At 39.6% G+C, this 20,765-nt stretch overlaps 1 protein-coding gene across 3 annotated transcripts in view; it reads left to right on the forward strand.

Moving 5' to 3' along the window:
- ELMO1 (engulfment and cell motility 1) overlaps positions 1-20,765 on the forward strand; it is a 304,753-nt gene that overhangs the window by 115,418 nt on the left and 168,570 nt on the right. For all 3 annotated transcript variants that reach the window (XM_008633859.2, XM_017734444.1, XM_017734443.1), the window contains 3 exons: positions 785-835; positions 2,299-2,421; positions 3,761-3,892. In XM_008633859.2, coding sequence (XP_008632081.1) covers positions 785-835; positions 2,299-2,421; positions 3,761-3,892 — 306 coding nt within the window. The remainder of the gene's footprint in view (positions 1-784; positions 836-2,298; positions 2,422-3,760; positions 3,893-20,765) is intronic.

Consider the following 20,765-nt stretch of genomic DNA (forward strand, 5'->3'; position numbering starts at 1 on the left):
CACACCTTTCTATACTGATGGAAAGGCTCATGGAACTTAAAAATAGGGCATGCTGTTGTAGGTATGGTTAAGATCAGGCTCTTTTTCTTGGTAAGTGTAAAATATCCCCTCCTATGTATTGTAGGACAGTTTGCAGCACGGACAGTTGGGATCAGCTGCTTAAGCATTAAAGTAGAAGCATATTCACCTCGATAGTGATTTCAGACAGATCTAGAAAGACAAGTTAATTTAAAGCAAAAGAGTGGACCAATGTCGACATTGCTACTAAAATAGCAAAGGGGAGAATTATCATTTCTTATAATGAAACAGTATTGAGTTGTAGGCTGATTTATTGAATGAAAGTTAGAGCACTTGATTTTAAAACAGCTGAAATATTTAAGTAAATAAGCGTTAAATTTGACATCTTGTTTTAAAGTCCTGGCTGGCTACCAGTCCATGCTTCCTTCTGTATTGTTTGTGGAGGAAGGCTGTGCTTGAACAAGTGTGTAAATACTCTCTTGAACCCACTGAGGTGTCTTCTGAAGTCTTTTACTGCCGGTTTTGGATCACCAAAGGCCTCAGCTTGTGACATACTTTTAACTTTCTTTGTCTCTCTTCCTGACTTTGTGATCCCCCAAATAATGCATACAGTCATAATGCTGATATGCTGCTTCCTTTCATTTCTAAGTAACAATGCAGAAATGTAAGACCTTTTAAGGCAGTGTGTTTTTCTAGGTATGACACTAAAATACCTGCTTTGTGCTATTTTTAATTTTTTTCCTTTCTTTTTTTTTTACTTAATCAGGAAATGGCGAATATTTTGGCACAAAAGCAGCTTCGTTCCATCATCTTAACTGTAAGTATATGGTTTTAAAAGTTACTGTTGAGTAGAAGAGAGAAAAGGTGACTCCATTTTTTGTGTTCACAGGTCTTAAAATATATCTTAATATATTTTAATTGCCTTTGTATTTTGATATGTTTTGAAGCCTTGTAATGTAGAAGATAAAGTTTGAATGGTGGTTGAATGAGTTCAAAACTGCTTTTCTGAAGGGTTATTTTCCCAGTCAAATAGACTGTGGTTTCTTCTGGAAAAGAGTATTGAATACCTCTGCGTTTTTTGGTTCTGTTGATTATTCCGTCTTGATTGACACAATTTGTCACGACTTGCACAAAAGAAGCATGAACTACAGCTAATGAAATAGTTAAAGTAAATGAATATAATATGGAAGACCTTCATCTGCTACCATGGAAAATCAGGGATTTTGCCTTTGACCTTAGAGTAGATTACATCTTCAAGGGAGCAAAGGAAAATATTGATTCTCTGTAATGAGTGTAAAACAAACCAAACAAAAAACTCCTTGCATTTTCTCATTTACTATCATAATTTCAGTGATGCATACAAAACCCCCAGAATTTATTTCACAAGACATGTTTTTACACTTCTTGAGTTCATAAGAAGTTTGGAATAACCACATGGGTAATATTCTTAGGTGTTTATTTATTGTCATAAAATGCTCCAGTGCCTTTTGGCAAACAGATTCTTTTATTCTCTGGAAGTGTACAACATCAGTTGATGTATCCATCTCCTACATGATGACTCTTTCCTTATGTACTTTGCTGTGTTTGGAGGCCTGGGTCTGTTTCCCATGTAAAACTATTTGGTGTTTTTGGCACACCAGGGATTTTTAAATTGCCCATCAGTTTTGTGTTTGCTTTCCGAATGGGACAATTCTGTGCATATAGGGCATCGTGTACTAATGTATTATTTCTAAGCAATCTTCCTCACACAGAATGGAGTTGCCTAGTAGAGGCAGGATTGTGGTGTGATGCTGACTCCCTGTTGAGCCCTGTTAAATCACTGAATTCTCTGGCTGTGTTTGCAGCCTTAATACTTTTCTGCTCAGACAGCTACTCTCTTAAATATTTTCTTAATATAATCTCTTGGAAAAAAATAAATAAAATACAGAGCTCTAATGCTCTTGGGATGGAATTAATTTTTCTTTGAAGTGACTACTCAGCACTGTTTTTTTTTTTTTTAATACTACTTCTGAGCATATGCATAGACCCTATCTAGTGTAAAGTCCTGTCTCCTGAAGTTATTCATACAGTATCTGAATCAGTAGTGCTAGTCCTGGTTTGATGTTTGTGGGTGGGGTTGGGTTTGTGTTTGGGGTTTTTTGGCTGTTTTGGGTTTTTTTGTTATTTCTGGAGTATAGATACACTATTGCATAGCAAGGACATACTTATAAACATGGAAACACCTGACTGCACCCACTGTAGTTTTCTGATTCACCAAAGTCTGTCTCTCTTTCTTTGCAGCATGTTATCAGGGCACAGAGGGCCATCAATAATGAAATGGCTCACCAGCTGTATGTCCTGCAAGTACTTACCTTTAATCTTCTGGAAGACAGAATGATGACAAAAATGGATCCACAAGATCAAGTAAGCATCTGGCTTGATCTGGTCTTAGCAGGAAGAAGACAACTCCTCACTGATGTACCTACAGCTCTTCATGGAGGAAAAAAACACTTGCTAGGAACATATACATAAGTCATTAATTTTCCCTCTCTGTGAAATTGGGCTATTTTTTTGGTTGTAAGAAGATGCACTTCTTACTTATTTCATTCCCCGTGCACAAGTACAACAAAATGGCCAGGCAGTTCTCCTTAGCATGTAGTTCCATGAACTGAATTTCCTGTCTTCTTGAGCAGAAACTCTGAGCAGCTGTCCAGCATTTGTTTCCTTTGTGTCCTTCTCAGAAGCAATAGAGATGTATGGTCCTTCCTAAAAGTATTTCTGTAGAGCTAAACTGAATGTGTGCATGAAAACCATCTGGCATGCTAGAGTTGAAGTTAAATTGTGTACCAGTAAACCCTGGTTTTGTTACTGGGAACCTATAAAGTACTTCATTTGTTTATTGCTCACTGTGTGCAGACATCAACTTTGGTATTGTTCATTGTAAAAAAAGTGCCATTCCCCTAAGATATCCAAGAGGTTTAAATATAGGGGCGATGAGCCATGGGGATGATGGGTTTTGTTTCTTTAATTTTTATGGCCTTCTTTTAGGCCCTGTACAAGGAGGAAGCTAATTTCATTTTTAACCTGAAGTTATCTTAAGACTTCCTGATCATTTGGAGAAGAGAAGGTGGGAGAGTGAGATAGTTGTAAACATAAGTAACACCATGCTGTAGGATTTTATGCTTCGTAAGTCTGAGATGGGAAAGTTTGACCCTTGGGAATGTACATGCAGTCAATTAGTGAATGTCTCCATAGAGAGTGACTAACACAGTGTTGTTAGTATTGATGGTAGGGTGGTTATCACTGTCTTGAGATATTTCCAGCTGCAGTAATTCCTCTCTTGCCTATTTCTGCGGTAGCAGTAATGGATAGTTACCAAAATTAATGCAGAGTGCTGAGTCATTTTCAGTTCATCCAGCAAGATGCTTAATTACCAACTTAATTTGAAATGTGTGTGCTCCTTGTTTCTGTGGTTAAAATTGTGTTGTCAGAGGCCTTGCTAATGTGGGTCCCGCTTCTGGAAGTCAACACTTAAGCACCTGCATGTGAATCTCATGAATGTGAGGACTTTTGAAAGTGGGAACCATGAGGTCATTCTTGCTGACTGTCTCTCCAAGAATGAAGTAGGGAATTTAGACACAAAAAGTTTAGGCAGTGGCGGGGAATAATGAAAAGGTGTTTTGAAACACCTTTTGTGGTATTGTTTAATTAAGTGAGAGATAAGTTATTTTAACCCATTTTTTTTAACCTTGTTTTAACATAGGCTCAGCGGGATATCATATTTGAACTCCGAAGAATTGCTTTTGATGCCGAATCTGAACCTAACAGCAGCAGTGGCAGTATGGAGAAACGCAAATCTATGTACACTCGAGACTATAAAAAACTTGGATTTATTGTGAGTATTTTTGTGTGATGCTCCTCTCAAAGTGGGTGAGGGCATCCACTATAGCACATCTTTTCATCAGTCACTTCTCTTACTTGGTCTTTTATTTCCTGAAAGGGAGTAACTTTCCTCCCCTTCCCCAGAAATCCTGCTAACTCCAAGTGACAGCTTTAGCAGAAGCCAGGGTGCTGCAATGGGTGCTATAAACTCTTTACAAGGCAAAGGATGGAGAGATAGTGGAGTAGCCCTGTACCTTAGGGAGTGTTTTGACTGCCCAGAGCTTTGTGATGGTGACAATAGGACTGAGCATTTATGGGTAAGGACCAGGAGGAAGGTCAATGATGCAGATGTCAAGGTGGGAGTTTGCTACAGGCTACCCAACCACAACGAAGAAGCAGGCGAAACATTCCATAAGCATCTGGGAGAAGTCTCAAGATCTCTAAACCTTGTTCTCACGGGGCACTTTGAACTTACCAGCTGTCAGCAGGAAAAACAGCAGGAAATATGATACAGCAGAGAGGAAACAGTCTAAGAGATTCCTGGACTATGTGGAAGATAATTGAGGCCAACTGTATGAGGTTAAATAAGGTACAGTGCTGGGTCCTGCAACCCCATGCAATGCTCCAGACTTGGGGAAGTGTGTCTGGAAAGCTTCTCAGAGGAAAAGAACTTGGTTGTTGGTCAACAGCTAGCTGAATACGAGCCAGCATGTGCCCAGATGGCCAAGAAGGACAATGGCATCCTGGCCTGGATCAGCAATAGTGTGGCCAGCAGGACCAGGGCAGGGATTTTTCCCCTGTATTCGGCACTGATGAGGCCACACCTTGAATTCTGTGTTCAGTAAGAAAGACATTGAGGTGCTGGAGTTCATTGTCCAGAGAAGGGCAATGAAGCAGGTGAAGAGTCTGGAGCACAGGTCTGATGAGGAGCGGCTGTGGGAGCTGGGGTTGTTTAGCCTGGAGGAAAGCAGACTCTCATTGCTCTCTACAGCTACCTGGAAGGAGGTTGTAGCCATGTCAGGGTCAGTCTCTTCTCCCAAGTAACAAGCGACAGGACAAGAGAGTTTTAGATTGGATATTACATAAAATTTCTTCATGGAAAGGGTTGTCAAGCATTGGAACAGCCTGCCCAAGGAAGTGGTTGAGTCATGGACCCTGGAGGTGTTTAAAAGACATGTAGGTGTGGCACTTAGGGACATGGAGTAGTGGTGATCATGGCACAGTTGGATTCAATGATTTTACAGGTCTTTTCCAACATAAACTATTATTCCAGCTGGAAGAAATAACTACCTGAAATATAAGCATGTAGTTTTGCACAACATGCCATCATTAGAATCGAACCTTTAACAATATCTTGGATGAGCAGGCATTGCCTAATGGATCTGCGAGAGCCCTCTAAAGCCACTGTAGTTTGCTAGCAATAATGTGGACTGATGAGCACAATAAATCTGGGATACTACTCTGTGGTATTCACTTATAGGGCCTTGTCTTTTGCTTGATTAAAGTCCTTCAATCTCTGCATAGGGGATGCAGAATCTCTTCTACCCTGACTTAATCAGATGAATTGGAGTTCTGGTCTTGCCTAGAACCGTGTTGGGGAACAGAGAACAATTTGGCTAAACTGTTGCACACATTTATATTAACTAATAATGTGTATTTTCCCCCCTTTGGAAACAGACTGTGCACATGTACACTGAATTAATATCTTGATTTATTGCTTACTCTAGGTTAGTATGCAGTTTTCTTTCTCCTCAGGTAAAATAGTATACTTCATATCTCCTGTGATTCATTACTGTCCTGTTGGCTTAGCAAATATCCATTGAATATTGTACAGTAGCCACAGTTACAGCAGAGAGGTTTTCAGCACTCTTGGTGCAAGCTGGAGCTTGCTGTGCAGTCTGAGTGCTCTGCCCAGCTCTGTGGCATAGGGCTTGATGTTCCCAAACCCACAAGGGAACTGGGTAGAGGCTTTCTATGTTCTGATAGTTGTTTTCATTACTGATGAGTGAGGAAAAAATTACTGCACTGATACAGTGCTGTTGTATCTGTAAGAAGGAGTCATTAAGTAAATAGACGGGAAGGGAGGAACTTGGTATTTTGGGGTTGTGAGCATGATAGCAAAACTAGTGCTTTGAAGAAGCTTTTGAAGCTCAGTGTGGTGGTTTTTTTGGTTTTTTGGGGTTTTTTTTTTGGTTGACTCATCCCTCAGCTTCATTACTTCCATTTGAGCTGTTCATTGGGAAGCCTACTAAAAACACTCTGGCAGTTGTCAAGGGTAACTGCAGCACTGTTTACTGCTTGATTATGATAGCCTTTCAAAAGGTAATGGGGAGCAAAGTTTAGGAGGGAATGGGAACCGGGATTAAAGCAGTGAGGAAAAGGTAGGGAAGCATAGTGGGAGATAAGAAGCAATATGTGAAAGTAAGCTGTGAAAGAAGCACCATAGCAAGAACCCTAATGGGAAGGCAGGTTATCCTATCAGCAATATGATGAGGCAAAGTACAAACAATAAAAATGTCAACAGTGAGCTGTGAGGAGTTATTCTACTCTTGTACGAAACCTTTACTTTGAGCTAAGAGTCCAGGTGACACTGCATGTACTTTTTTAGCAGCTGAAGTGGAGTATTACCTTCCTCACAGGGCTGGGGAAGGAAGCAGGACCTTTTGTGAAATCTGACTGGTTATCCCCAGCCTTGCACATGGGCAGTGTTCTGACTCCTGGCTGTCTTCACCCCATCTGCTTCTTTTCAATAAAGTGTCTTCAATGCTTTCATCAACTGCAAGTTGAGGGTTGCATTAGCAAACTGATCATGATCTAAATAGTGTGAGGTTTGTCTCCCCTCTGCTTTGGCTGTGTGGCACAAGAAACCTACCAAACAAGAGTCTGACTTTGAATGCTGTCTTCATTCCACTGGTGCTAATGGTTAGGAAGGCAATTTCTTGAGCTGATTAAATATTCATTTCAAGGGAGAGAGTAAATCCATGTCTAGCTATGAAGTTGTTCCTGGACTGCTTGTTCTCTTTTTGTATGGGAAATGCAAGAATTCTGTTTATTTTTCTCAGCCACATCAAAAAGCCTTGCCCCACTACAAATATAATGTCAAAAATAGACAAAGTCCAGACATGGTTTCAGAAGCTTACAATGTAATTTGTAAAACTGCATAGTTAGAAACCTACATTCAGCTAAAGCAACAACAGGGCCTCACCAGATGGTTGTGATGACCAAGTAAAGAGATTTTCAGATAAGATAGTCGTGAGATTGAATTATTTATTATTTTCTGAGTCAATTGCAAATTAAATAGCCTGAATACTCCCCCTTGCATTTGAGTAAACTTAATTCCCATACTGAGGTGGAAAATAACTACCAAAAACCCCATTATTCTGTATATTTTCATCGTAATTCTTTAAACAGCACTACTGTCATTGAGAAGTTGTAGTGAAAGCGTTTGTTTACAGGCAGCTCTGAACAAATTCTAAGAAACTTAAGTTAACATGTTGGAAAAAACAAATAATCTCATCCTAGAACAGTTTTTCCTCAAGTTTTCAGTGTACAGAGCTTCTGAGGGTTTTTGTTTGGTTGGTTTGGTTTTATTTTCTTCAGTTAAATATAAATGGTTTGTATAAATGCAAAAAGCCAACATGGAAAGTGAGTAATTTCAAGATTTCACTTTGCTATACTGGAATTTATTAGTATAGCAAAACTAAATGTAAGTTAATGGAGGAGATATGAAATCAGTAAGGAACTGTCTCATAGAAGGTGACAATTAAAAGGGATATTGAGAATGGTGGGACATTCTTTAAAAGGCAGGCCTAGGCTTGACTTTCAAGATATTAGTGGTGGTGGCATGAGAAAGTGAACATATGCTGAAAAAAATCTTCTGATGAAACAAATAGAGGAAGCAGTGATGAAAATCACCATGTCATTCACAAATTAGATGACCTTTTGGATTGCAGAAACAGAAATAATGTAATTTTATGCAGACAAACAAACAGCAGTGGTGTTCATTTAGGACCCCGGCAAGAATTTAATCTGCAGGCAAGTGTCCTGTCTGTGGGAAAAGAAATTGTGTGTGATGTAGCCACAAAAAAAACCCCAAAAAAGTTGAATCTTAAGCTAGGACTTATCTGGAAAGATATTTTCAGAGCATATGAACTGCTGAGGCCATTTTTTGCATTTCTTAGACATCATCTAGAACACTATATAATTTCAATAAACTCTGCAGTGACTTGTTGACTGACTGAATGCAAGATGTGCGCAGAGGGTGAGGCTCGTGCAGTGATGAGGGAGATATCTTACAAGAGTTTACTTGAAAAGGTTGCCCCTTTTTAGCCAATCAGCCTGAATGCTGTGGAAATCTCAAGTGTGTGCGCCAATGCTGAGAGGGAGAAAGCCATCTGTAACGTAAAAGGCGGTGATGGCAATTCATTTATGGGAGAAATTTTTAATTGGAATGATGGGGACAAAATTCACTACAACTTCAAAGATGGAGGCCAATCCTTTATGAAAAGGTTTGTATATTTCACAATGGTGGGTCCAGGAAACAAAGTAGAACTATGGGAAAAATAAAAACCACCACCAACCAAGGTTGCTTAGAGCAGTCTGAAGTAAGACATGAGTACTTCATTACTCATGAAGTAAGACATGAGATGGATGACTTAAATCACTGCATAGTTGATTTGTTAGACATTGTAAAAACTTTCTAATATTAGGAGAAGCAGCACCAGAACAGATAATTTGGAGGATTTGTCCAAAAAGTTTTGGAAAGAAACTTCAAAAACAGTTGAAAGTTAGCTAAAGCATGCCTTAGGCAAAACGTAGACCAGAAGAGCTTCTGAGATTTCTTTCAGACTTGTATTTTTTTCTCTTCTTGACATCACAGATGATCAGCTACTTTGTTTTATCTTTTGATCATCTTCTTCAAAAATCCCTTGTTGTACAGCACAGTATCCAAGTAGCACTTTGAAGATAAGAACTAACAGTTTTCTCATAGGTTCTTCTGTGGTGCTGCTTGTTGTCTCTTGGAATAGTTCATGAACTGACTGTCCACAGTAACTCCCTTCATATCATGATATATTCCCCAGATGGAGTCCCTTGTCTCTGCTGAAAGGAAGTTATCAGGAAAATAATTTGCAATAATGTAATTAATACCTTGTAATCATTACCTGCAAGAGGGGCAAACTCAAATGACTCCAACCTCTAACTGCTGTCCTCCTCAACCTACCTAGTAGAGTTCTGGTGTGTGTAATTCCATCATGCTCACTTGGGAGCTTCTTTTCCCCCTCCCTCATTTTCATGACATACTCTGTGTCCCACCGCTGCCCCAGGATTTGAAAGTGAAGGATTAAGCTTAAGCTTTGGAAAAACATGGGGGAAAGGTATTGTTTTAATGGTTGTTTTCACTTTACAAATCTGTTTGAATTGACAGTGAATTGAATTGACTTTACAGAAGTCAAGTCTGTTTTGCCCGTGATGGATCAATCTCCCTGTCCTTATCTTGGCCAGCGAGTTTTTCCATCCTTTTCCTGCCCTTGCTGTGTTGAGGAGGGGAGTAGGTGAGCAGTTGGGTGGGTGCATGGCTGCTGGCCAAGGCAGACACACCACATCTCATTGCTGTATTTTGTTAGCTCTGTCTTTAGGCTGTTTCTGGGTTTATTCACTGAGCTTTGGTGGTTTGGAGGTTGCCTGTGCTGTGCTATCATGCCTTGATTTCCAACTCCTTAGCTCCTCTGGCTCAATTTCTTCCCCTAGTCTTTGATTTTGATTTCCCACTCCCCTTGGGCTCTTTGTTCCATTTTGACATCCAGGTGGATATGTCTCCTTCCAGCATGTCTGATCACTCATCCTCCTTACCTCATTCATTCATTCATTCATTCATTCATTCATTCATTCATTCTCCCTGAATTTACTTCCTCCTTGTGATGTGTTTCTCCTCTGGGTTTTCCCCAGTCTCCACCTCTTCCTCCCATCCTGTTTGTTCATCCATTGGTAGGAAGCCTGCTCAGTAATTTCCAACTTTTGCACTGAAAGTTGTTACGACTTTCTAAAGACAGACACAAATTGCATTTTTCCTGTGCTTATTTTCAGAAGTGGATGGACTAGGTTTAGCCAAGTGGACCAAATATTAATCTTTGCCTTGGTGTGAAAATTTCACTTACCTAATAAGTGCTGTCCAAGATATTAAAAACTGGGAACAGCATCTAGAAATAGGAAGTGTTGGCCATTGTAATAATAGTCAGCATGACGAGCCCCACCTCTTAACCGATCTATAGGCAAAATTCTTTCCTTTTCTTTTTGTTACCATAAGGAGGGGGCTTCTGACTTAAATAGTTCAACCATAGTTAGAATATTTTTTTTTCCCTAAAGATAGGGCTTTTGCTTATTATTCTGAGCTGTGAAATAGTTGTTTACTAGGACAATTTAACTTCAACTGTTGATATATTATAGCCTACTATTAATGATAAATTATTTGACTGCAGATTTGAGTCACAGGTTTACTGGTGATGGTGTGTGTACTCAGAGAAAGTTCAGATTTGTTTTGATAGAAGGGCACTAGATAAATAATTAGGTTGTTCTGTGATGACCATTCACCCTTTATTATTTACTGACAGAAAATAAAGAGAGTGAAGTCATGCAATGAAACAGCAGTGCACAATTCTAGGTAATTTGCATGGTGTGGATGAGTGATAGTCAATTAAGGAGTAGATTGAGTTGGGCTCTAAAAAGTTAAAACAGAGCAAGACTGGGATGGGGTTGGGATGCCAAACCCTGCAGGAGTATGAACAGTCCTTAAATTCTATGGAGTTATTAATGTCAGACAGATCTCTGAAGCCCCCTTGTTCCAGCTGCTCATCTGGATTAGTGATACCAGTTTTCCTGGCTAGAGAAGATAAAACTTCCCTATGAGAGTGGATGAGAGGGAGGTGGACAGAAGCAGACCCCATGTGATGCATTTACTTAGCTATTCTTGTTGAAGACCTGAGAATGGTCATCCTTTTTCTTCCTAAATAAAGGAAGGCCTGAATATTTGAAGTCTTACAATGTTATGAGTTGTAGGACTGGGAAAGCCCTGAACAGGAAGCCGAAGTTTTGTGATTTGAGACTGAAGTCTGGAACTGGTGTAAAATGCTGAAAAACTCATCACAAAGATTGTGAATGGTCATCTTCAGCTGTTTAGTTCTCATCTTCCTGTTATTTCCTCTGGTAGATGATACCCTGCAGTGATCATAGGTTTTTATCCTTGGGATAGCTTTTCAACTATAATAAAGGCAACTCATCCTTATATTTAGATTCTCTTGTTGGCGTTGGCAGGGGCAGAGGAACATGTTTAGAACAATGCTGCACATGTGCCAAACTAGATTTTATCCTTTTAAAATTTTAGACCTGATCCCTTTTAAATTTTACATTGATAAGACTTAATTGCTGGCTTAATGGTAGAACAGCATAGATGACAGATTGTCTGTACTACTGAAAGCTACTAGTAGTTTTCCATCCTCCTTCACTCTTTCTACTCCTACAACCCTCTCTTTCTCTAGCTACTATTTCAAAACTTGTGAAATAACTTGTTACTGTGGAAAAAACCCAACTCTGGGAAGATTTTCTTTTGCTGAGCTATTCAGATATGTACTGGCTGAGGCTGCTTTGCCTCAAAACAGAAGTGGCAGAGCCTCAGGTCAGTTGCCATATTTCTATATGTAACAATGGTTTATTCTAAAGTAAAATGCCTTGTCATTTAGTAATGACAGCTAATAATTAAACACCTTTCAGCACAGGGAAATCCATGTCTTACAGCACTCCACCAGAAAGGAGATTCTTCTTCTTCTCCTTTCATTGTAATACATAGTTTTCATAGATTTGAGTATCCTTTTATTTAGCAGAGTTAAATTTGCAGATGGTATGTCCAGGTAAAAAAACCCCCATGCTCTGCCCTTTGCCACTGAAATTCCCTTAATATTGGACCAGTGGGATAAGACGAACTGTAGATAGGGTTTATCCTCTCGTTTTTACCTTTACAACCACTAGAGGTTGATCTTCTCCATTGTTTGCGAGCTTCATTCTCCTGTTATTTCCTTTTGAAACTGAAATTTTTCAGCAGCTATCTTATAAATAGGCCATTACTGATTTATTCCTCAGTTAAGTTTTGGAAGATGAAGACCAATCATACATATTTATTTCTAGGTGTTAAGAAAGACTGTAATTGTAATAGTGACTGTCACTGTCAGTATTTGATAATCTTTCAAGTAAAGAGACAGAGGTGGAGTTTCATATGGCCGTATTTGCTTTTGTAAACACTTATTCGGAAGTGTTTGAGACAAAACAGATCTTGAGGACCAGTTCTTTCATATTTGTTTTCACATAGTAGCATTTATCCATATAATCCTATTGCTGTGTACAGGAGTATCACAAGAACATGATCTAATCACTGGGCATAGCAGCCCAGGACCTCAAGTAATATTGATCTTAAAACAATGAAAACATCTAAACTGATGTGGATGTTTGAAATGCTTGTGAATTTTATTAATGTTGTGTGCACCATCTGTCTTGTTTTCTGCCCTAGCACTCTTGCACCTCTTCTTCTAAGCCTTTCCCCTCACAAATTCCTGACTTTGACACTCACTGCTCAATATTCTGTGTGCCCTTCTACTTACCCTCTCTTTCCACTCCACTCCTGGTTTGCTTTTTTCTCTAAGCCTGGAAGATGGGGCCAGGAAATGCTCAGGAGAGGGAACATCTTCAGAAAAAACCTGTGGGTTCCAAAGAGATTCATTAAGTTCAATTAATCCTGAGTGTTTATAATGCAGTCAATTGTAGCCCATGTTCAACAGGAATTTCAAGACTGACACAAGAGCAAGTCTTAGAAGTTTTTCTTGCATAAAATGAGTGGGCTGGGATTTTGACAAAACAATTATGCAAAAATTGATTTAGTAAGAGCAATGCAGTGCTTAATAAAACATTCCTAAAAATGGTCAAATAATTTGCTAAAACTTGCTAAGGCTTTTGAACAGAAAGAAAAGGCTAGGTATTCTGTTCTAACACTCAAAATAATTGTAAAGAATCTGAAATGAAAGTTTAAAAATGGAAAGTGTCAGACAACCTGAACTGCAGGTGGCACAACCAGATTTACCTGTAATTTAGATATTTTTCCCAAGTTTCCCTCTGCTTTTGACATCTTTCTTCCCTGATGTTTCTGTGAACATTGCTGCTTGCTTTATCTTAGGCAGAGCAACCACAAGAAAGGTGCTGAAACTTGCATGACAAAGGTGAACAAAATACATGAACTACAAGAAAAGAAAAACAGAATGGAAGAGTAAGGATATATAAATGTACTGATGATGATACTAAAGATGTAACTCATGGTTTTATTAGTCTATAATGGCATTTGGAGGAGCTGCAATCTTCAAGCCAGTTGTTAATTTTACAGTTAATTTTTCTGAATCTAAATGGAGAAAATTCAGTCTGAAAAGGGACATTTTTAGTTTATTTCCTGAAAATAAACGAAAAAAGAAAACCCAAAACAAACCCACAAAGTCTCCATTTCACTTGTTTTTTCACTATGCTTGTTGAAAAACAAAGGAATGTTTTAATTTATTAGATGAATATTTTAGATTGTTTTACAATATGGGGCTCCAGGTGGAAGTCTTACTGATTGTTTTCTAAGAGAGTATTTAGATCTTCTCTTTGCAGTAATACTAAATGTCTGTCAGGATTGGGTTTTTTTATAATGCACCTACAGATAGAAATACTTGGTTTCCCCGCTGTATACGGCTCAATATTTTTTGGAGTATAGCAAAACCTCATTTTAAAAGAAAGCTGGTAACTGAAGTGTAGTATTTGACAGCAGAGGGCACCAGTATCACACCAGCTGTCAGTCGCTCACCAAAGTTTTTCAACAGCTTGCTTGCATGGATGCAGAATGTTTCCAGCCTTAGAAATAGTAGAAATAACTGTTCCGGGCTGCAAATTCCCATTTCTCAGTTGAATGCCAGCAGATGTCTGATGTTTAGGCTAAATGATACCTCTGTGGGTTACTTAATTTGGCTTACACATTATGGTTTGTTATACAGTGCACTGTAAATAGTTTCCTTTCTGGCACTTACTGGTGAGATATTTCATCCCCCCCAAAATAAAGTTTGTTCCTGTGTCTGAATATTTTTCAACCTTGTGTAGGCTATGTGGCAGGGATGCTTTCTTGCAGTCTGAGATTTTTAGATGTTGTTTTTTGGGTTTTTTTTTTTACCCCCAAGGAGTTTCTAAAAATCTGTAAAAGAGGATTTTGTAAATGTAGTTATAGATGCAATCAGAAAAACTTACATTTGATGCCAACTCAAGACTACGTTCTGCACATGTGAGCATTAGCAGCAAAGCATCAATCTCTCTTCAAACCTGAGAGGGAGAAATCCAGAAATCCCACAAGTTTACTCTCATGCTTGGTGCTGCTGGGAGCTCAAAGGTGTGTGACCTATTGCATTCTTTCCCATAAGCACAGTTTCATAGTTCTAAGTTACTGTTTGCCATAAACAAAGCATTCCATGGTTCCATGCCACGCCATGTGTTTGGTGCTAGGCTGTGGAAAACCAGGGCTGTGCTGAAAAGACGATTGCTGCAGACAGAATGGAACACTCCCCGCTGAGGTTTGCAACTTGGCAAAGGTCATGCTGAAACCACTCTCCACACTGTGTTGCGGTGACCCAGCCCCCTGCGGGGACGGGGCAGCAAGATGCCAATTAATCCCAGCCCATCCCCTGGATGGAGTTTCCCGAAGAGGCAGACTCAGAGGGTGGGTTGATGGGCGGCTCAGAAGCCTAAGCCACACACCCCGGGCGGTGCCCGGGTACAAGCCACCTCCCCCGGGTCGGGAAAACTCTCGGTTACTGGGTTGTTCACTGACTCTTTGTTACAACTCTCGCCTCTCGGTTTCCCCCAGTGGTTCTTGTTAAATTGTATCCTCCCCCTGGCTTGTAACTCATTGGTTGTTTTCCCCTTTCACCGCGGTTTTCAAATTCCCTATAAAACTGTGGCCAAGCCTCGGGGGAGGCTCCCATCGCATTCCATCCCTTCTGAGCTTGTTCGGGTTGCGAAACTTCTAACAATAAACCTGTTAGGAGTCACACCAGAACAGCCTCTCTCTTCCTTTGTCTCCAAACTAACGTGAGCTGACATCATGGGCTCCTGCCATGTTCCCTCTGCCGAGAAGCCAGCTAGCCAGCCCAGCCAGCAGCTCTTTTCCTGGTGCCGAAGTCACTGCAGCGACGCACAGAAGAACGCAGCTGGACTGACACTCTGACCAGGGGCACGCCAGAGCTCCTGCTTCGAGCACAAGTACTGCCCCACATTGGGCGCCAATCTAGCGCAGTACTTGTTACTTCTCACTTGCGTTACTTCTGTGCATCGCTGAAGCGACTTCGGCATCAGGAAAGGTGCTGCTGGCTGAGCTCGCTGGCTTCTTTGCAGAGGGAACACGGCAGGAGCCAATGATATCGGCTCACATTAGCTCAGAGACAAAGCCTCTGGTATAACTTAGAGCAGGGTAGGCCCCAGGGTTAGTGTTTGATTCACAAATCTCTTCGTTAAGTCCCTGGAGCACTTTGAGCAGTGCAAGGAGGTGTGGGCAGATGCCCACTAGGCACGAGCAGAGGAACAGCTTGGTTGCCCTACATGTGAATGGGGGTGCAACTCCCCCAAGAGAGAGGGGTGATCTCCTCAGTCCACAGGGGCAGATGATGTCAGGGGACTTCACATCTTCTCAGCCAGGTGTGATTGCAATGTGGAATAAATATTTAAGAATGACAAAAGATGAAATGGGTTGTGAAAACTGTGAATTGATCCGTAAAGCCTAAAGATAGTGCAATTTTTCTTCATTGTCAGACTGTTGTCTGCTGATCCTGAGTGCTAACAGAAGAATGCGAGAGAATTACTGCTGTTCGGAGGCATGAGGTTTTAAATGACTGGGAGAAAACTTGAGGAACTCTGTCGTATTAACAAAAATGGGTTATGTTGTAACCAGGAAAGCCTGACCTTATGACGTGCAATGGATGACATCTGTGCAGTAGAGAAGCTACTAATTTTGTATAAACTTGATGCTGTTGATCTGAGCTGATATGCACAGGATGAGATGCCTGGGTCAGATGCATCTTTATGGTGACCAGTAACAGAGACCAGAAAATCCCTATGTTAAAGCTGCTGTTTTTGTTTACCACGCATGTGATTTCCCAGGACTACTTGTCAGGAGCTATGGGCATCTAGCAACTTGAATACTGTTAAAATTAATAAACCAGCCTTTTACCATGCAGCTGAATTCCACTTAACTTCAGTCCTTCCAGGGAGAAAAGACAGAAAAAAATCCTATCTTAGTGGGCCAGCTTCTTTGAACTTCCACTATCACTTTAAGAACGAACTTAAAACTAACCAGAATAAAATATCTGTGGCTGTGTGTCTGTGAGGGTGCATGAACTGGCTCTGTATAATGTCAATTCTTTCGTGTTTTGATTTTTTAAATATTAGTTGAAGGAATCATCCTTTAAATCAGTTTCTTAATGAAGTAATTGTTTTGAGAAGGGAGAATAAAAGGTTGTTATTTAGTATTTTTATACCTTTTTGGTATTTTCCATTGCAAACTTGTAAAATAAAAATATTAAACTCTTTGTGATTTGAAAAAACATGCTTGTCTTGAAGAAAATCCACTAACAAATGTAAATGTGCTAATTTAAAATAAGGCACAATGGAGCATTGCATTTCTGTTTGGGTTTTGGTTTTTGGGTTTTTTTATATGTACTATTTATGGTTTCACTGAATTGTTTTCTTTATTATGTGCATCCCAGTTATGAACTCGTGGGGGCAGGCAAGCTCCATGGATTTGAATGTAGTTGGGCTGAATAGTTTGTTTCAACCATATCATAGCAAAAGAATTGTTTTCTGACCCCTTCACTGGGAGGTAGATGGATCTTGGATGTCTTTCTCTGTATATTATGTACCACACGTGTCTCAGAATTCACACACACACAAAAGAAGTTGGGGAAACATCCCCCACAAAACTGGTCAGACATAATGACATCTCTATTCTTTTGTTGTGTGAGCTTCATCTGTTTCACAAGACTTGGCTTGGATAGCTGGTTCTAGACAAACCCTTGCTAAATGATGGTAGTTTTGTGAAACTGTGCAAACTCAATTTAATGTTAATTACAGCAACTATTTAAGTTTATGCAATTTTTCCGTGTATACATGCTTGCAAACAGATACGTGTGTTACTTAGATGTGCATGTTGCTTTTTCCTCCTCCTCTCATTCCTCATGGGGTGCTTTTGCCTGTTGTAAGATTTAAAGGATGGTAAATAACATAGCACACAAAATATTTAGATTTTCTTCAGTTACAAAGAGTTACAGACATTCTTTCTGAATATGAGAAATCATTAACTGAGGCCTGAGAATGAATTCAAGGACAAGGGGAGAAAGGCACCTTATTTTTAAATAACCAATTTATTTCCCCGAATTAGAAACACCTTCATATCTGAATTCTGAATATTTTGGTAGCTAAAGGTAGTCACAGGTTGTTACACAGCCCCTACATAAAATCGTAGAATAGTAGACATATGTCTTCTTTTAAAATGTCCTTATTTTTAAAAAAAATCTCCCTATGTTTTGGTGCAGCTCCATCCTCTTTTCGACATTTGTCTGGAGGAGACTGAAGGCAGAGCAGAACAATACCCAGACACACAAAACATAACAACATTTAGCAGAGCCCAACTCTAGTCACAAGAGCTTCATGTTCCTGTAGAGGGAGGCAAAGAAAAATGGAAGTCAAGGGAACTGAAATCCTCTAATGAATGGATCCAGTCATTTTTTAATCTTTGTGATTGTTTTTTTGGTTTCGTTGGTTGGTTGGTTTTGGGTTAGTTTTGTTTTGTTTTTTTTTATTACCTCACTGTTGAGGACAGAGGAGGGTATCCTACAGGGTGGGCATAGGTTATTGTTGACTTAAAGCAGAATATGACTCAAAGATGTTAGGAGGTATTTCAAACCTGTATTCCAAACCTGTCCCTGACATCTGCAGAGCCTGGCTGTTTGTACTCCAGCAAGGGAAAGATTTGACTGTAGAGCTGGTAATTTTGTACTTGTCCACCCAAAGGTAGCTAAAATATCATATATATTGACAGCTCCTTTGCTGTAGATTAGTTTTAATCTTATCCTCTGTGATTATTAGAAGCTTGACCTGGTCACAGGTAATAAAAAAATTGTCAGTGTGTGAACCATGGAGCTCCTTAAGTGGTGGCTGGCTTTTTCACCCAGTTTTGCAGGTACATATGCCTGGCTGCAAAAGCCATTCCAGTTCTGTTTTCCAGAGCTCTGGGAGAGAATTTTCCATTTTAAATTTGGACAGCTGTTGTATCTGGCTGCCAGGCAGCCACTAGATTCATGTGGATGATTCGTTTTGAACTGGAGTTTTCTCAGACACAGGGCTGACCTCTCTACTCTATTTGAACTAAACACAGCCTGGGCCTTTCCTTTTGCAAATGACAGAGGTTTTAGCCAGCTTGCTTGGAAAGGAAAATAACAAAACCTTTCTACAGTAATAGTGAAAGGGAGAGAAAGATCTATCCCAACTTACCTTGTGATGCTTGGCATTGGGTTTAGGTTCCTTTCCAAGCTCTCTGTTCTCAAAGCAGCACAGACTGTAAGGATGAAGGGATGTCCCCAGCCACCACAGTCGTTGGTATTAATGAAATGCCAAGAGAACTATAATTCACTGCACAAATGGAGTGTCAATCTTCTTGTTCTGTGGTTGTGCCTACCATTGTACACAAGCATCATATCCTTTACTGGGGATGAGAGTTGCTGCAGCAGGAAGGATCCCATTCAAAATTTCACTCTTCAGAGAGATGACATACGAGAGAGGCCACTTCAGCAATTAAGTGGCCTCGCATGTGGCTTCCCTGTAGATACACATCCTCAGGAAAGTTCTAATGATTCTTTTTACTTGATTGACTTTGATTTTACTTGATTGCCTATAATTTAAGTAATTTTTCTTTAAAAGGAAATAAAACTGAAAGTTGTTTTAATTATTGCACCTTAAATTACAGAAGCAAATATTATGTCAAAAAGGTTAACTTTAGATAAAAATGCCAGGAGTGCAACTGAAGTAATCAAAAATATTCTCTCCTACTAGTCTTAGGCTTAGAAAACTCTGATTCAAGCAGCCCAAGATTTGGCACTATTTGGTTTTGAAATTTTCATTTTACTTCACTTGAAAATTTTTCCTTGTTGATGGGCAATGTGACTCATTTGTTTTGGCCATATGCTAAAATATATATGTACACTCATTGACTATATTGTATCTTTTCCTTAAATTGTAAAAAATGTCTGTTGAAGAGCTCTGAATTTCTCCTGAATTATGGAGCCATTATGCTTAGATAATGAGTGGAAGTCACAATCTACCTTATTCAACAGGCATTAAACTTTCTCAAACTCAAAAAAAAGCTTTTCATGACAAAATTTGACTTAGGAACACTAAGTCTAACTAATTGACACATTTGATAGGAGTCCCAGAGATAAAATTACTGAGGTAGATTTTGATTCTTGCAGGTATGACTTCTGTCTAGTTGCAAACATTTAATCTGTGTTCGTTTGCAGTATCCAAGTGTAGATGGATTAATTTCTTTGGCTTGCTGTTCCTGCTAGCACTGTTCACACTGTTTTCTCACATAACTGTCTTCTTGCTAGCTTGATAATTCTCCTGCTGGGCAGGATGAGAATTTGCGCTTTAGATCCTGTCTGTATAGGGAAGGCAAACTGCTTTAATGACATTCGTAAAATTAAACCAGTCGTCTCCTGACACACTCCAAAGTCATTAAAAAGCCTGTATTTGTAACAGTGGTTCTTTTTAGGTTGGGGGTGCTCTGTGCCAGTTCTTACCAGTGTTCTTCATGGATGTTTTAGTTCAGACAATAGAAAAGTGTCTTGCTGGTCAGGGCATGGGTAATACACTCCATTGTGATTTTGTAAGAGCTGGAGCTATCTGAAAAGCTGTAGCTCTTGGTTGCTCTCCAGCAGCCCTGGCTGGAGGGACATCTGCTTCACACCCTTTCAGCTGGGCCTCTAGAAAGTCTCATGGGACGGGTCCCTAATTCCCTGCAGTGAAAGCCATCTGGATTAGCTCACATCTCACCTGGCAGCAGTTTAATCTAAAGTGGACTGACTTTGCCCAAAAAGGCAGGGTAGACAGAAAATCTGGCAGGGTCTGGCTGTAAAGTGATCTAGTAATCTCAGTAAATAAACTAGTATGGCTTTTAGTTTTTTGACCCAGTCCAGCTATATCTGCAACTGGATATGTGACTGCTTATTCTATTTTTCTGTAAGCTTAGTGGATATGGTGAGATATCTGAAATTAATTTTCAATGCTGAAAAAATTTAATTGAAATGACCACATCCCATTGATTCATTCTATATATCCCTGAAAGAGTACATGACCTGTTACTGCTTGATAACTACATTTGCCCAGTAAACATTACTCCAGTAATATGAAGTCAACAATCTGTGAAGTGCTAAACATGTATCTAACTTTAAAATTTCCCCTTATTAACTATAATAAAACTGGAAAGGTGGCTTACAGTTTTCATACACTGGACAAGATCTGATCACTCTGAGTTACAGCAGTAATTTTGGATTCTTCTAGGCTTTCAAATTATTGCCAGCCCATAGGGTTTAAGATTTTGGAATCCGAAGCATTAGCTCCATGTAATATAGGCATGTGTAAACTACAAAGAATTATGCAAGAGCTTTTTGTCTTGCTTTATAATGTGTAATTTATTCATGACTGAAAATACGTAGAGCTTTTGACATGCCTGTTATGTTCTATTTAGTGATTTTTAGGGGATTTAATTGCACCTCCTTAACATT

The sequence above is a fragment of the Corvus brachyrhynchos genome, unplaced genomic scaffold, assembly GCF_000691975.1.
Source record: "Corvus brachyrhynchos isolate BGI_N302 unplaced genomic scaffold, ASM69197v1 scaffold94, whole genome shotgun sequence".
NCBI lineage: Eukaryota > Metazoa > Chordata > Aves > Passeriformes > Corvidae > Corvus > Corvus brachyrhynchos.